Source organism: Cornus florida, unplaced genomic scaffold (genome assembly GCF_030987335.1).
Source record: "Cornus florida cultivar Cherokee Brave unplaced genomic scaffold, ASM3098733v1 CherokeeBrave_3.0.0_Hap2_Chr11, whole genome shotgun sequence".
NCBI classification, from domain to species: Eukaryota; Viridiplantae; Streptophyta; class Magnoliopsida; order Cornales; family Cornaceae; genus Cornus; species Cornus florida.
Genome location: NW_026775581.1, coordinates 127,563,598 through 127,581,652, shown reverse-complemented (window position 1 = coordinate 127,581,652; position 18,055 = coordinate 127,563,598). Strand labels below are relative to the sequence as shown.

Sequence of the window (18,055 nt, the reverse complement as noted above, 5' to 3'; positions counted from 1 at the left end):
ATTGTTCATGTGTTTTGTTTTGCATGAGGTCATTTACACTCTAAATTTGCAGCTTAGCCTGAAAAAAGGTTAGATATATCTTGCTTGAATTAAATTTGTGGATGGTGTCCCTTATTAAATGAATTTTGTGGGCGGTGTCCCTTATTCAAATGAATTTTGTGGGCGGTGTCCCTTGTTGAATTAATTTTGTGGGCGGTGTCCCTTGTGTATATTGTGTTTTGGAATTTTGGAAATGTCAATTTTTAAGGGGAAATCATGCCGAATTTTTTAAATAAAAAAAAATCAAAAAAATTGAATTTAACTCTGCTTTATATTTTATGGAATGTCCAGTGGGATTGATAGGAAGCATTCTCCAGCTGCTACAACTCCAGGAAGATAGTGATCTCTAAGTTAATAAAATGGAGGCCTATGCAAGTATAAAGAAGTGGGTGTACATTTTATGGAATGAATATTAGTGATCTCCAGTTTTGTGTACATTTTAAGTAAGTGTAATGAAGTGTGTGTGTACACACATACTATTTTTAAGGAATGTCTAGCTCCTTATATGTGGAAGTATAGATGTGAATGGTGCAACACTCAAGTTTTTAAGATTGTGATGTACAAAGCAAAACTATAAGTGGAATTATATATGTGAATGTTGTTCAGTCTTGTAAGAGAGGGATCTTCCTTGATTGCTTGTTTTTAATCTGTATTCATATTTATCAATTCTGCTTATGGTTGGAGATTGTATAAAATATTCATAAGTCAGTTATCAAAATAAATACTCAAGAAAAGGGGAAATGGTCTCGTGACTAAACAAAAAAAATATTACCAATTTGAAGGACCTCCAGTACAAAATTTCAAACTAATCTCAGTGAAGTAAAACTATTCACAAGCTTCACTGTCCATCAAATCTCAACTCTGACCAATTCAAGAAGATCAATGTTTTGGCTTTTCTTGTTAGTTTCAATTACAAGGATCTCTTGCTTACATTCATCATGAATTTATATAATATATATATATATGAAACAAAACAAAACAAAGTTAAATGGAATGCAAGCCAAAAGAAAAAGATAAATGGAATGCAAAGATCTGCTAAATGGCTTTGTTTCTTTTGGTTTGGTTGCCATTATACATATAAATTTATTCATAATTTTTTTTTCCAACTCTAATGCAGAATATATATATTTTTTTTAATTTTAACAAATTATCTCAAATCATAAAGAAAAATGAACTATTTATATATAAACTTATAATTGTATTCATATATATAATTTTTCAAAACAAAAACAAAACAGTCTTTACCAAACAGGTTTTTGTTATTGATTCAGAATTTTTGATAACAAAACTAACTTCCCAAACGTGTTTTGTTTTCGGATTCTTTAAAACGCATGACAATACCAAACGTGTTATTATGTTTCTGATATACAATTATCAAAAACAAAACAATCGTTATCAAACATGGATCCGATTTCTACTAAAAACATACCAATACCAAAACGGTTGTTTTCATATCATACCAAACCATAACATATAACGTTATCGCCATCCAAACGGACCCTTAATGTCCTATGTACCGAGAAATTGTGTTGAGTTTCATAAAACAGAACTCCAATAATAATGAATAATAAATGTGTGTGAAATTTTTTGTTTCCAAATTATCCAAAAGTCAAGGCGATCCTTTCAAATTTTTTTTCTCTCTCTCCAAACGAAGCCTAACAAGTGTTTAAGTGTACAATTTTTCAATATTTGTTTCAAGTGTGGTTCGAGCGAGTCATGTCAAATGCTAAATATGGAAATGAGATTGAAGCCTTTTGAAAGAGAGAACAGACATGTACAATTTTTCAATATTTGTTTCAAGTGTTATTCGAGCTAGTCATGTCAAATGCGAAATATGGAAATGAGATTGAAGCCTTTTGAAAGAGAGAAGAATTAAGCCATTACTCCGATTTCCGGCGTTGGATGTAACGGTAAAACTAACCTGATGAATAATCTAACAGTTGAAAGGGTTTAGGAGTATAATACCTGGAATATTGTAGAATTTAATATACTAGAATACCTGTGGATACTGTTCCCCCGGGTCTCCTTTCGTTAAGTGTAGATCTTGACTCTCGAGCCAGGTTGGGCCCTTTAAATCAACTAGCTTTGGATCACAAGGGCTTGGGTATAAGTTATGGGGCTGTGAATAAATTTGAGGAATTGAGCCTTGATCTTTTGCAAATGTCATGCCTATACGGTCTCTGTTTTTTTTATGGGCCTTTTTATGTTTTGGCCCAAACTCTTCTCTCTCTCTCTCTCTCTCACTCTACTGTAAATACTTCACATATCTACAATTTGCATAGGTTTTTTAAGTTTAGAATTGCTTGATATTCTGGGAAAAAAAAAATGTTTAAACCTAAATGTACATTATTGTGCGGAGACTTAAATCCTTAGTCACCCACGCAAAAGAAAGAGAACCCTACCCTCTACCTGTCCCCAAAACAGTCAAAATTTCTCAAAACCTTAAACTATTAGATAGTGCTACATACCCGACTGCATATACCTAATTTCTTTTCCATTCGGATCTAATGTGGGACAGAATCTCTCTAACACCATAACACTTCGATATTGGTCTTGGCATGATTAATCACTGGGTCTCCACCCCCACACTCCACCCACCCTCACCTAGTGTGACAGACACAGGAATTGGACTAGAAAAAAGACCTGCACACAAACATATAATAAACTTTACAGCAAGCTATTCCATGCACACAGGTGCCCCCACACAAACAATATAGACTTTACAGCAAAGTTTTAGGGACAAACACCCTGTCTTCAGCTCCAAAACCTGCAAAGAAAAATGATGGACTACTTGCTAAGCTTAGTAAACATCAAGAGGTCCATAATTGAAACAGAAACAAGTGGTAGATCTTTAAATTTTGATCAATTCATTCACTTTATGTTTTCATGGTCTATATAGACACTGATCATGGACCAAGCCTTTTAACTCATCACTGTTCTGTATTGCATTTCCAAAGGAACAAAATCGTCAAGCATCCCCTGGTATAATCCAAAACTTGAAAGATTAATCATTGTTGAGGTTGAGACAACGGTGCAGGCTGCATTTAGCATATTGTCTTTTTACCAAATTGAATCTTGGAAGCTAGAGGCTTGGCATAACCATAATTTCCCTAATTTGAAAGATTAGGTAAAATTATCCCTTTCTTTAATCATTGTGACAAATCAACTCTAAATTCATAATTGACTCACTGTTTCCTAGGAAGGCTACACGTATCATATATATATATATATATATATATCCCTAAGCATGCTTTGATTAAACAGCCAATATTTTATTTTTTAATTTATCATATTGTCTTTTACCAAATTGAATCTTTCAAATTAGAGGCTTGGCATCTTTCTTGAGATACCACAGTCCAAGGCAATGTTATGTCTGAAGCATTTTCAGTTAAGCCTCATCATTCGAGTCTCTTCAACTTATATTTTTCTTGGACTCTAGGATTAATTCCAAGAAAAACCGAAGATGTTGATTCTATCAATAGAAGAGCTTCTCTACTTTGTACAGAACTATTATGATATTATCTTTGCTGCAATTTTTTCTTTAGGAGTAGCATTTTTCGTCTCAAACGCGTTTAGAGGAGCTGCAAGAAAGAAAGGCAGCATCCCTGGCCGGCTAGGCTTACCTTTTGTTGGTGAAACTTTCTCTTTCTTCTCAGCCATTAACAGTACTAAAGGATGTTATGAGTTTGTGAGACTCCGACGACTATGGTTAGTATTTCTCTTCTGCTTTATTCTATTTAGTTGTAGTACAAAAATATTTAGATTCTCATTTTTCTTATTTATAATTTTATTTTTGTTTCATAGAAAGGAGTCCAAGGCAATTTGAAGTTTGCTGAAATATAATTTTTGATTCAACTATTAGAATTCATGCGCGAGAAATTTCAATAAGTTTTTGTCTGATTCTAACCGTTCCTGTCTTTTTTACCTGGATCAAATTTGTATACACTTCGACACTTTCTGTAAATATAAATGCCGATATGCTAGGCACTTTTAGAGTACAGAAGTTTAGTTTTTTTCTGGAATCTAATTAACTCTGATTAATTAGGCATGGCCAATGGTTCAAAACAAGAGTACTTGGCAAGATTCATGTATTTGTTCCGAGTGTTGAAGGTGCAAAAGCAATATTATCTAATGACTTTGTGCAATTCAACAAAGGATATGTGAAGTCAATGGCAGATGTTGTAGGAAAGAAGAGCTTGCTATGCACTCCTCAAGAGAGTCATAAAAGAATTAGGCGTCTCATCTCTGATCCTTTCTCCATGAATTCTTTATCTAAGTTTGTTCAGAAACTCGATCACATGCTGTGTGAAAGGCTGAAGAAATTACAAGGTGGCAAAAGCTTTTCAGTGCTAGATTTCAGTATGAAGGTAGGATCCTGATTCTATCACTCGCATTTGGTGTTGTGGTTTTGATTCTTTTTGTCTTCTATTATGTTGTCAATACCTGGCCTTTTGTTGTCAATATTGGTGTTAACATAGAAAATATGATATTGAACTTCAACGGCTCATCTAAAACTATTTTCTAAAAGTGTGTCGAGAGAGGAGAGGGTTCTGACACATGTATCTATAACTGAAAGAAAAAAAAAAAAACAAAATAATATCTGTGCTATTAACCCAAATGTATCAATGTGACATGTAAAGCAAGTTATTCTGATAAGAAATTTCAATAGGTTCGGAAAAAAATTCATAATCATCATCCATGCTTTTATCCCATATGGATGGGGTCAGCCACACAGTTCAGGGTAAAAAAAAGAAACAAATAGGAAACAAATTAGTATTAGTCAGGTTGCTAACCTCAATGAAAATTTCTGTTGCGTAGATAACATTTGATGCAATGTGCGAGATGCTGATGAGCGTCACTGATCAAACATTGCTACAACAGCTCGAGAGAGACTGCAGCGATGTTTCTGAAGCCATGTTATCCTTTCCTATCATGATTCCCGGCACCAGATACTACAAAGGCATTAAGGTAAGCTTGACTACTGTCCAAGAGATACATCAAGGTTTCCATGTCCAAGGACTTTGACTAGGCCAACATAAAGGGCCTGAAATTAGTATACATCAAGGTATCCTTTCTCTGTCAGCTTTGGGGGCCATTGCTTGGTGCACCTGTAAAGAACTCTAACCCACTAAAATAAAATATGGATTTGGGTCCAAGGCAAGTCATAATTTACCTCTACCAGTATCCTCATTAATGGGAACGGCTGCCGTCAAAGTTGCAATAGTAGATCCTGCTCAGTGCTCACTGTAAGAACTACATTCAAAAACAAAACAACAAACAGAATGAAATGGAAAGCAAAAAAATGGGAATATATTTTGCAAATTGAGCATTTTGTGATAAGCAATTATAGTATCTTATTCATCTATAACTTTAGAAGCATTTGGTACTAACTGAAACAAATTAAGCAGGCACGTAACAGGCTTATGGAAACCTTTGAAGCAATGATTGCCAGTCGACGAAGTGGAAAGGAGTCTCCAGAAGATTTTTTGCAGTCCATGTTACAGAGAGATTCATATCCAACCAGCGAGAAACTTGATGACTTAGAGATTAAGGATAATCTATTGACACTAATAATTGCTGGGCAGACCACCACTGCATCTGCTATGATGTGGAGTGTCAAGTTCTTGGATGAGAACAAAGAAGCCCAACACAAGCTCAGGGTGAGAATTTATGCCTACTTCCAACAATTTTAAGTGCTTCTATCATACGTACACACACTTGATCAGATAGTCCCTAGTAGAAGATCTCCAAACTATCAGCTCAGCCTATTACAAACAAAAAAATAAAAAATAAAAGTAAATAAACGTCCTCTGTCGTATTTCAGTTTCTCAAAAGATCAATGTTTAAAGTTATAAAAGACACTTATTTTGATGTACTTGCAGGAAGAGCAATTTGCAATACTCAGAAACAAGCCTGATGGATACTTACTTACCCTTGAAGATCTTAACAACATGTCCTATGGCTCAAAGGTTAGCACCGCTAAACCAACTTGTTCTATATTAATGAAGATTTTGATGCCTAATGTTGTTCCCTTTTGGATTATACATCAAACAGATATGTGTGCTCACTTGTTTCTTTATCTTTTACCCACATCAATTTAAGACGAGAGTAATGTTGAATACTAAACTCCTGCATTTTTTAGGTTGTCAAAGAAACATTGAGAATGTCAAATGTCTTATTGTGGTTTCCGCGTGTTGCACTTAATGACTGCAAAATTGGAGGCAAGTTTCACCTCCGTTTCTTATAATTGAAAAAAAAGGAAAGAAAAAAGAAAAACAGATCGAACAAGCATCAGACAGAAACATCCTTCTTATTTATGTCTAATCCATACTAAATTGTTGCTCACACGCAAACATGATAATCAAATTCGTACCTCTCATTGTTCTATTAAAGTAAAATGTTAAATATTGTACATGTGGTGATAGCAGGTTTCGAGATAAAGAAGGGATGGCATGTTAACGTTGACGCAACTTGCATACACTATGATCCAGCTTTGTATAAAGACCCTATGGAATTCAACCCTTCAAGATTTGATGTAATAACTTTTGTACTCTGCTTTGAATATTTTACACTATGATTCTTACAAGTACTTGTTTGTTATAAGATGATGATATAAATGAATAATGTATTTCATGTCACCAGGAAATGCAAAAGCCATACAGTTATATACCTTTTGGATCAGGACCTAGGACATGCTTGGGAATGAATATGGGAAAAGTGTCATTGTTGGTGTTCTTACACAGACTGAGCAGTGGATATAAGTGAGTCAATACCCTTTACCATGATTTCATTGTTTAACAAGATTGTCCGAATTCGGAGATACCGAGAAGGGAATACGTGAGTGGTTTTGTGCGCCCCGCCACGGCGTCACATGATGTCATGGTGATGGGATTCACATCTCCGCTTGCACAACTCCCGGTTGGCAGGTCAGCATTCTCCGGGATGTATCATTTTTCTTCTTTACCAATGTTCCTGTTGCTAATAACTTCATTTCTATTTCCATCATGTAGGTGGAAGGTTGATGATCTAGATCCATCCCTGGAAAGCAACACACATGTACCAAGGTTGAGGAGTGGTTGCCCAATAACCTTAACGACCATGTCAAATGAGACTTGTACAGAGGCAAGTTGAGACATTTTGCTCTGTATGCATTTTTTTTATGACTGTCAAAAAATGCCTGAGATCTCAGGGCTTGAAGGGTGTCAAGAGTTCTTTTTTTTCTTTGATAAATAGAGACATTGAAGGGTTTGTGCTGTGCGCGCGCTAATAATGAGATCTAGAAATATGTGATGTAATATATGTTTGCAAGAGTTTTTAATGTATGAGCTTGCAGGAAAAAGTTAATTGGAAGAGTGGGGTTAGGCAATCGGATTAGCCAATCCACTCAAAACATCATGTGTGTGTAGTGGGCCTCGAAAGCATCTGAATTTATTATTATTCGAAAACTTGTTTGATAAAAGTGATGAACTGGATTCATATATGCACTGAACTATATATCATTATTTAACATACAAAAGAAGTACAAAAACCATATTCCAATATGTTCATACCATACAAAAGGAAACTCTCTCCACATATCTAGACTTCTTCTATTGGAGTAATTTATGTCGCATTACTGGTGGCCTAGTTGGCAGAGCACCCAGCTCCCCGAACGGGTGTTCAAGTCTTTCCTCCCCCTAATTTGCCAAAAAAAAAAAAAAAAAAAAAAAGTTTAATTCATGTCGCATCATATTATAAAACATTGTCCCCCTACACCAAGTTTAATGGGTACTTTTTGAACATCTACATGCCACAATAATGATCAGTGGACAGACTCCAGTTTGTCACTAAGCCCTCTTCATAGTGGGCATCTTATGTGGGCACTACTAATAATATGACAACTAAGTGCTATTACACCTTGTTTTTAAATTGACTTAGTCCCTTCCTTTTATATTTGCCAGATATGATTACCAAAAAATAAGAATTAAAAAAAAAAACTAGAGTATAGTTCATTCATTGGTGCCTTTCTATATAATCATTAATAATCTATTTCTCCTGTGATTAAATATCATCACACATTCTATAGAATTTGCAACATGTAGTCGCCAAGCATATATGTTACATTCACAATATCATCCAGAGAAAAGCTTTTTGATATCTCGTGGCAGGGCATATCAAACATCACACAATCTTTAGTCCATATCAGTAATCATGCAAAATTTGAAAGATTCGTTAAAATATCTCCCTTTCTTTAATCAACGTGACAATTAACACTAAGCTAAACTCAGAGTCGACTCACTGTTTCCTAGCAGTACATGTAGTATAGATACCATCTTTACATACCAAATTAAATCTTGTAATTAAGCTAGAGCGGCTTGGCATTGTTCTTGAGTGGTGCAGTCAAAAGCAATGTTCTGAAGCAGGTTCTGTTAAGCCTCATCTTTCTATCCATATATAAGATTCCGACCTGCTGAACCATAATTCGAGTCTCTTCAACTTATTTTTTTCTTGGACTCCAGGATTTAATTCCAAGGAAGGCTGAAGATGTTGATTCTATCAGAAGAAGAGTTTCTCTTCCTTGTACAGAACTATTATGATATCATCTTTGCTGCAATTTTTTGTTTAGGAGTAACATTTTTCATCTCAAACATGTTTAGAGGAGTTGCAAGTAAGAAAGGCAGCATCCCTGGCCGGCTAGGCTTACCTTTTGTTGGTGAAACTCTCTCTTTCTTCTCAGCCATTAATAGTACCAAAGGATCGTACGAGTTTGTGAGACTCCGACGACTATGGTTAGTATTTCTCTTCTGCCTAATTCAATTTAGTCACAGTACAAAAATATTTAGCTTCTCATTTTTCTTATTCTTAATTTTATTTTCATTTCCTAGATATGCTATTCTTTCTGCAGCCCCCTATTGAAGTTTGCTGAAATATAATTTTTTATTCAACTATTTAGAATTCATGCATGAGACTTTCGATAAATTTTTGTTAGATTCTAATCATTCCTTTCTTTTTTACTTGGATCAAATTTGTATACACTTTGACACTTTCTGTAAATATAAATGCTGATATGCTATGCACTTTTACAAAAGTTTAGTTCTTCCTGGAAGCTAAATAACTAATATAGATTTGATGATTAATTAGGCATGGCGAGTGGTTCAAAACAAGACTACTTGGCAAAATTCATGTGTTTGTTCCAAGTGTTGAAGGTGCAAAAGCAATATTTTCCAATGACTTTGTGCAATTCAACAAAGGATATGTGAAATCAATGGCAGATGTTGTAGGAAAGAAGAGCTTGCTATGCTCTCCTCAAGAGAGTCATAAAAGGATTAGGCGTATCCTCTCTGATCAATTCTCTATGAATTCTTTATCTAAGTTTGTTCAGAAGCTTGATCACATGCTTTGTGAAAGGCTGAAGAAATTAGAAGAAGGTGGCAAAAGCTTTCCAATGCTCGACGTAAGTATGAAGGTAGGAACCTGATTCTATCACTCGCATTTGGTGTTTGCTGTTTTTATCTTTTTGTCTTTTATTATGTTTTAATTATCGTGTGTTTTGTTGTTTTTGTTGTCGTCGTCATTACCTTTATTACATATGAATAGGGTCTGCCACATGGTATAGAAAATAATAATAATAAATAAAAATATACAAATTAGTATTTATTAAAAATTAAGAAATTAGTATTAGTCAGGTTGCTAACCTCATTGTATATTTCTGTTGTGTAGATAACATTTGATGCAATGTGTGACATGCTGATGAGCATCACTGATCATTACTTGCTACGACAGCTCGAGAGAGACTGCAGCGATGTTTCTGATGCCATGTTATCCTTTCCTGTCATGATTCCTGGCACCAGATACTACAAAGGCATTAAGGTAAGTTTGGCTTTCCATGTCCAAGGACTTTGACCAGGCCAACTCAAAGGGCCTGGAATTAGAAGTCTGACTGTTTTGGGGGCCATTACTTGGTGCACCTATACAGACTGGATTCAAATCCGAGGCAAGTCACTTTGTGTAAATGATGTCAAATGTTTGCTCTGCATCTAATTTGCCTCTTCCAGTATCTTTTAATGGGAACGACAATTGTGTACTGGCCAGTTTGGAACAAAGATACTGTTAGCATATATGATACCACGATTTATGATATGACTTACCATAATAGCAGAGATTTGACTATACATATGTTAGCATATATGATACCACGATTTATGGCTTGACTTATCATAATAGCAGAGATTTGACTATGCTATAGAACATGCCATAGAATATGCTTTAGAATAAGTTGTGATTTGATTTTGATTTGATTTAGTTTCCTTTCTTGTAATATGAGCATGTGCTCATTTTATCTATAAATACTAAAGCTGTGAATGAGTAATTCATATCATTCAAGTCTTTACGCAATTCTCTCATTTCTCTTCTTTTTGTATATTTTTACTTGGTATCAGAGCCAACACATTTTCTACACCTTTCAGCAGCCTTGCTACTTGTGCGACAGCTACCTTAGGCTGTTTGTGACATTGTGTGACGTTGCCTACACATGTTTTTCTATGTTGCTGTTTTGTGATTGAAAACATGTATTTTTAAGTTTTACAATTTCTTTTTCACTCTTCTAGGGTTGGGTAAATTGGGATAGTTGGTTTCCAACACCTAGAAGGGCTTGGGTAAAAAAAAAAATAGTCTACAAAAAGGTTCCGGATATTAAGAAGGAGGTTGTCTGGCTATACGTAAGTGGACAGTGGTCCTTAAAAAAGGTATGTATTTGGATTTTTCGGGAATGATCTGGGGAAACATTGTTATTGTTTATGGTCTGAGGAGATCCTTTGATTTATTAACAGAATTTGTATTATTTTTGGTGTTTTTTTTATTGTCGTGTGACAAATTATGGCATATTCAAGGTCCTCAACTGTTAATTCTTTGGGCTCAAGTACTGTGGGTGGTGGTGCCATTTTTCCCACCAACTCATCAGAAATCTAGGACTTTAAATCACCACAGTGAAGTTAGATGGTTCCAACTATTTGATTTGGGCACAGTCTGCCAAGATGATTATTGGTGGAAAAGGCAAGATTGGCTATATTACTGGTTCTGATGAAGAGCCAGTTGAGTCAGAGAAGGCATATCCATAGTGGTTTGCAGATAACGCTATGGTTATGTCTTGGCTAGTCAATTCAATGCAACCAAACATAGCTATTGGCTATATGTTTATGAAGACTACTAAGCAGATTTGGGATTCAATTCAACGCACTTATTCTCAGAGGCAGAATAATGCACGAATTTTCCAGCTGGGGCGAGATATCACCAGGATTTCTCAGGGTGACTTGACAGTTTTAGGTTACATCGCCGAGTTTCGTGCTATTTGGGAGGAGATGTCATATTATGATTCCTTCCACTCTTGGAAGGATCCAAATGACGCAGTTTTATATGCAGGAATTGTGGAGAAGAATCGAGTGTTTCAGTTTCTTGCCGGGTTGAACGATGAGTTTGAGTATGCTCATGTTCATTTATTGGGCTTATCTTCATTCCTTATTCTTGAAGATGCATACTCTTATGTGTTGTTAGATGAGAGCCGCCGAACTTATCCATTAGGTGTTGCTTCTGTTGATTGTTCTGCTATGGCAGTTCAGGTTCCCAACCTTCCAAGAACTTCACCATCCTAGTCAGTTTAGAGCACTACCACCGGTCCTCCTCTGGGACGACAACGTGGACGGTGTGACCATTGCGAAAAAATTGGTCACATCAAATCTCGTTGTTATGCTTTACATGGACGTCCACCGCAACAGAAACAACAGCCTCGATCCTCTGCACCTTCTGTTACACAACCAGTCTCGTTGTCAACTCCTGACAACCCTGCCTCTACATCTTCTGCCACAGTTACCTAGACTCAAGCTGATTTGGACAAGTTCAAGCAATTCTTCAACCAAATGGAGGCATCATTTCAGCCAACCTCCACTTATGCCCACTCAGGTACTGTTGTATCTGCACATAGCGTATCTACATCTTCAATACCATGGATCATTGATTCTGGTGCTTCAGACAATATGACTGGTATGTCCTCACTCTTCCAATCTTATAGTATCTGCTCTAACCAACGCAAGGTTTGCCTTGCGGATGGCTCTCCATCTTCCACTGCTGGGAAGTGTCACATATTAGTTATTCCTTCATTAACTTTGTCAAATACACTTCATGTTCCAAAGTTGACTACAAATCTTATTTCTGTTAGTAGCGCTACCAAACAATTAAATTGTAGTGTAACGTTCTTTCCCTCTCATTGTATTTTTCAGGATCTGGTGTCGAAACGGACGATTGGCAGTGGGCGTGAAGTGGACGGTTTATACCTGTTGGATGTTTCTTTGTCACCTCAAGCGCATTCAGCTTCATTTTCTAATAGTGTTTCATCTAATAAAGCCCAGCTTATGCATTGGCACATGCGTTTAGGACAAATTTCTTTTGGTTATTTGAAACATTTATTTCCTTCCTTATTTTGTAACGTGGCAGTGTCAAATTTATCCTGTGAAACATGTCATATGGCTAAACATGTTCGTTCCAATTATTCTGCTAGTAGTAATAAATCTGCTTTAACACCTTTTGATCTTGTTCATTCAGATGTGTGGGGTCCTTGCCCAGTTACTTCTAGTCTTGGATTTCGATATTTCGTGTTGTTCATTGATAATCATAGTCGTGTTACTTGGGTTTATCTTATGAAAACAAAAAATGAGTTATACACTAGTTTTAAAAATTTTATGACAATGGTTCAGACTCAATATGGTCGTACCATTAAAAAATTCAAATCTGACCAGGGTACAGAGTACACTTATGGGGAGGTACAACGGTTATGTACAGAATTTAGGATTGAGCATCAGATGGCTAATGTTAAAACTCTTCAACAGAATGGTCGTTCTGAGAGAAAGAATCGCCACATCCTTGACTTAGCCAGAGCAATCTGCATTGGCATGAATGTTCCCCAGTCATTTTGGGGAGATGCAGTTCTTACCGCTGTTTACATCATTAATAGGACTCTTTATAGGATTTTTAACTTTGCAGCCCCATTTTCAATCTTACATCCCAATTCATCTCTTTTTTTGATTCCTCCACGAGTCTTCGGGTGTGTGTGCTTTGTTCAGCAGTTGGGGCAGACTCGCACAAAGCTTGACCCTAAGGCTTTGAAGTGTGTGTTTTTGGGCTATTCTCACTCTCAAAAAGGTTATAGGTGTTACCATCCTCATAGTCGTCGGCGGTTTATATCCATGGATGTTTCTTTCTTTGAGCATACACCATACTATAGTGGTTCAGTTGGTTCTTAGAGTGAATGGTTCCTATTGAATATAATGGATGATCACTTTCTTCTGTCTTCAACTCCTCTACCATTACCTGTTTCTTCTATGATTCCTCCTCGTTATACCCCTCCAGCAGGGGGAATTGTTCCATTTTCACAGGTTTATAATCGGAGACAACAGGTACAAGCTTCTTCTCCCACGATCGACTGGCCTGTTCCTTTGGCACCAGCTCCGCCTTCTCAAGCTATTGTTTTGCTTGATGATCGCCCCATTGCTTTTCGAAAGGGTAAACGTTCTTGTACTTACCTTATTTCTAATTTTGTTTCTGATTATGCTCTCTCACCCTCCTATCGGAGTTTTCTTGTTTCTATTGCCTCGGTTCTTGTTCCTTCTAGTGTTACAGATGCACTAGCACAACCTCAATGGCGTGATGCTATGACAGAAGAACTACAAGCACTTGAGAAAAATCAGACTTGGGACATGGTTCCGCTTCCTATTAGATGAAAGGCTGTGGGTTGTCGTTGGGTGTTTACAGTTAAGCATAATCTAGATGGGTCAGTTGCTCGTTACAAGGCCCGATTGGTTGCCAAGGGATATGCTCAAACTTATGGCATAGATTATCAGGAGACGTTTGCCCCTGTTGCCAAGATGAATACCATTCGTGTATTATTTTCCGTTGTTGTAATTCGATCTTGGCCTCTATTTCAGCTAGAATGCCTTTCTCAATGGTGATTTGTAGGAGGAGGTGTACATGGTTCCTCCTCCGGGCTTTCGTTCTCCTGCTCATTCTGGTATGGTATGTCGTCTTCATCGTTCTTTGTATGGCCTCAAGCAGTATCCTCGAGCTTGGTTTGATCGCTTTGGCATTGCTATGCTCAAGTTTGGTTTCCATCAAAGTGCAGCTGATCATACCTTGTTTTTACGTCATTCAGGCGGTAAGACAATTACTCTCATTGTGTATATCGATGATATTGTTCTTATCGGCGATGATACTACCAGAATTGATGAGGTTAAGAGCTATCTTAGCCGTCAGTTTGAGATTAAGGATCTTGGTCCCCTACGGTACTTCTTGGGCATTGAGGTGGCTCGCTCCAAGACTGGCATTTTCATCTCTCAAAGCAAGTATGTTCTTGACTTGCTTTTTGCTTCTGGTCAGCTTGGCGCTTGTCCTGCTGATACTCCGATTGAGCAGAATCATTGGTTCGCTGATTCTGAGGGGGAGTTGTTGTCAGATATTGGTCAATATCAACGACTTGTGGGGAAGCTCATCTATTTATCCATGACTCGACCTGATATTGCTTATGTCGTAAGTGTCGTGAGTCAATTCATGCACTCTCTTCGTGCCCCACTTTGATGCAGCTATTTGGATCTTTCGCTACTTAAAAGGGTGTCCAGGCCATGGTATTTTGTTTGCCAATCATGGTCACTTACGTGTTGAGGCTTGAACATATGCTGATTATGAAGGATCAATTTCAGATAAGAGTTCTACTTCAGGTTATTGTTCCACTATTTGTGGTAACTTGGTTACTTGGCGCAGTAAGAAGCAGGATGCTGTTTCTCGATCTAATGCAAAGGCAGAGTATAGGGCTATTGCTCTTGGGGTAGGTGAGTTGCTTTGGCTGAAAACCTTGATGATAGACTTGTGCCTTCCAGTGTCGCTTCCATTCTCACTCTACTGCGACAACAAGTCAGCCATTAGCATAGCAGCAAATCCCATTCAGCATGACAGGATTAAGCATATAGAGGTGGACTGTCACTTCATTCGAGAGAAGATCACCTCTGGTCAAATTTGCACTCCATTCGTCACAAGCTCTCAGTAGCTTGCAGACATTCTTACAAAGGGCGTCAACAAGATTGTGTTTGAGAATGCATTGTCCAAGTTGGACGTTTCAAATATCCACGCACCAACTTGAGGAGGAGTGTTAGCATATATGATACCATGATTTATGATATGACTTACCATAATAACAGAGATTTGACTATGGATATATTAGCATATATGATATCACGATTTATGGTATGACTTACCATAGTAGCAGAGATTTGACTATGCTATAGAATATGCTATAGAATATGCTTTAAAATAAGTTGTGATTTGATTTTGATTTGATTTAGTTTCCTTTCTTGTAATATGAGCATGTACTCATTTTATCTATAAATACTAGAGCTGTGAATGAGCAATTCATATCATTCAAGCCTTTACGCAATTCTCTCATTTCTCTTCTTTTTATATATTTCTACTGATACCATAGAACATCTTGCTCATTGTTCACTGTAAAAACTAAATACAAAAACAAATGAGAGAAACGGAAAGCAAAAAAAGGGGATTATATTTTGCAAAATGAGCATTAATTTTGTGACATACAATTACAATATCTTATTCATCCTTAGCTTAACAGTTATTTGCTACTAACTGAAACAAATTAAGCAGGCACGTAAAAGGCTCATGGAAACTTTTGAAGTGATGATTGCCAGTCGACGGAGTGGAAAGGAGTCTCCTGAAGATTTTTTGCAGTCCATGTTACAGAGAGATTCATATACAACCAGTGAAAAGCTTGATGACTGGGAAATTAAGGATAATCTATTGACACTAATAATTGCTGGGTATACCACCACTGCAGCTGCAATGATGTGGAGTGTCAAGTTCTTGGATGAGAACAAAGAAGCCCAACACAAGCTCAGGGTGAGAATTTATGCCTACTTCCAACACTTAAGTGATTCTATCAAACCTAGAGACCCTTGACCATACAGGGTCCAGTAGAAGATCTCCAAACTATCAGCTCAGCCTATTAATACAAAAAAAAAAAAAAAAAGAAAAAAAGAAAAAAAAAGGGCTCTTATTTTGATGTACTTACAGGAAGAGCAATTGGCAATACTCAGAAACAAGCCTGATGGATACTTACTTACCCTTGAAGATCTTAACAACATGTCCTATGGCTCAAAGGTTAGTACAGCTAAACCAACTTGTTCTATATCAATGAAGATTTTGTTGGCTTATGTTGTTCACATTTGGATTGTACATCAAACAGATATGTATACCCTCTTGTTCATGATATTTTAAGCCCCATCTATGAGTAATGTTGAATACTACTACCATGCAATTTTTAGGTTGTCAAAGAGACATTGAGAATGTCAAATATCGTATTGTGGTTTCCGCGTGTTGCACTTAATGACTGCATAATTGAAGGCAAGTTTCACCTCCGTTTCATATAATTGAATTAAAAAAAAAAAAGTGAGAAAACAGATTGAACAAGATTCAGACAGAAATATCCATCTTATTTATGACTAATCCATACAGAATTTCTGTGCACACCAAGACATGATAATCAAAATAGTTTCTCTCTCATTGTTCTCTTCAAGCAAGTAAAATGTTCAATATTGTGCAAGTGGTGATGGCAGGTTTCGAGATAAAGAAGGGATGGCATGTTAACGTAGACGCAACTCGCATACATCATGATCCAGCTTTGTACAAGGACCCTATGCAATTCAACCCTTCAAGATTTGATGTAATAAGTTCTGTACTCTGCTTTGGATATTTCACACTAAGATTGTTACTAGTACTTTTTTGTCATAAGATGATGATAAAAATGTGAAATGTTTTTCATGTCACCAGGAAATGCAAAAGCCATACAGTTACTTTCCTTTTGGATTGGGAACTAGGACATGCTTGGGAATGAATATGGGAAAAGTGGCACTGTTGGTGTTCTTAAATAGACTGAGCAGTGGATACAAGTGAGTCAATGCCCTTTACTATGATTTCATTTTTTACACTGCTTCCTGCTGCCAATAATAACTTCCTTTCCATTTCCATCATGCAGGTGGAAGGTTGATGATCTTGATCCATCCCTAGATAACAAAGGTCATATACCAACGTTGAGGAGTGGCTGCCCAATAACCTTAACGGCCTTGTAGACTTAGACAGAAGCGAGCTGAGACATTTGGCTCTTTGTTCTTTGTATGAAGGTGTCAGAAAATGCCTGAGATCTCCAGGCTTGAAGGATGTCGAGAGTTCTTTTTTACTTTGATGAATAGTGATTGAAGGACTTGTGCTGTGTGTGCAATCATAGTGAGATGTAGAAATACGTGATGGAAGATATGTTTGTAAGAGCTTCTATTGTGCGAGCTTGCAGGAAAATATAAATTGGAAGAGTGGTGCTAGGCCGGTCCCATGCGGTGGGGCCACCTGATTTGTGTCCAAGTCTAGGCTGAATCACCCCCAAACAGATATTATCCTAACTAGAATGCTTGAAGGAATAGAAACTGGACTCAATATTAGTAGTGAATTTACAGAGTTTTTTGCACTTTAATTAAGCTTGGATTGTATAGTATAAGTGCAAGATTTAGCAGAATTGGTTACTATTCTTTCAAGTCTCATTATTAAATTTAGGGACGGAAAAATTAGAGTAGAAAACAAAAGACTCTCCTAAATTATCACATGTACTTCTAGCAAATACATATTCATTTAGGACAAATTACACTAACCTCTTGATAGGGTAAATTACAGAATGCTCCCCTATATTTTGAAAAATCACTTGCCTTCCCTTCAATTAACACATTTGTAACAAATTGACCCTTGCCGTCAATCTCCATTTAGCCAAAGGTATCCAACACAAATGTCATTACTCTATCAAGCTAAAAATGTCTATTCTACCCTTGAAATGTATGTGAAGACACTTTTACCCTTTTACTAACACTTAATTTTCTCTTTTACTGCCCTCTTTATCTAAAACACTATCTCTCTAAACTCCCCCTCTTTTTAAATAGAATTGGGT

At 36.7% G+C, this 18,055-nt stretch overlaps 1 protein-coding gene across 3 annotated transcripts; it reads left to right on the top strand.

The window, feature by feature from the left end:
- The first annotated feature begins 3,378 nt into the window (after window positions 1–3,378).
- LOC132285616 (abscisic acid 8'-hydroxylase 3) lies at window positions 3,379–17,723 on the top strand. Of its 3 annotated transcripts, XM_059787805.1 has the most exons (10): window positions 8,247–8,441; window positions 8,538–8,807; window positions 9,160–9,484; window positions 9,739–9,888; window positions 15,715–15,966; window positions 16,141–16,227; window positions 16,392–16,470; window positions 16,683–16,789; window positions 16,897–17,015; window positions 17,102–17,705. In XM_059787805.1, the coding sequence occupies exons 2-10, from the start codon at window positions 8,563–8,565 to the stop codon at window positions 17,193–17,195; spliced, it is 1,458 nt and encodes a 485-aa protein (XP_059643788.1). In that variant the 5' UTR covers window positions 8,247–8,441; window positions 8,538–8,562; the 3' UTR covers window positions 17,196–17,705. The 3 variants fall into 3 exon arrangements, with proteins under 3 accessions (XP_059643789.1, XP_059643788.1, XP_059643787.1); XM_059787806.1 differs by lacking the exons at window positions 8,247–8,441; window positions 8,538–8,807; window positions 9,160–9,484; window positions 9,739–9,888 and adding exons at window positions 3,379–3,747; window positions 4,085–4,406; window positions 4,858–5,007 and having other exon boundaries at window positions 17,102–17,723; XM_059787804.1 differs by having other exon boundaries at window positions 8,247–8,807.
- The last annotated feature ends 332 nt before the right edge of the window (window positions 17,724–18,055 follow it).

Excerpts from the sequence above, each read along its gene's own strand:
- LOC132285616 (XM_059787805.1), top strand. The coding sequence starts at position 8,563 with ATGTTGATTCTATCAGAAGAAGAGTTTCTCTTCCTTGTACAGAACTAT. Across the intron at positions 9,889-15,714 it reads GATACTACAAAGGCATTAAG|GCACGTAAAAGGCTCATGGA; the intron begins GTAAGTTTGGCT and ends CAAATTAAGCAG. Across the intron at positions 16,790-16,896 it reads TCAACCCTTCAAGATTTGAT|GAAATGCAAAAGCCATACAG; the intron begins GTAATAAGTTCT and ends TCATGTCACCAG.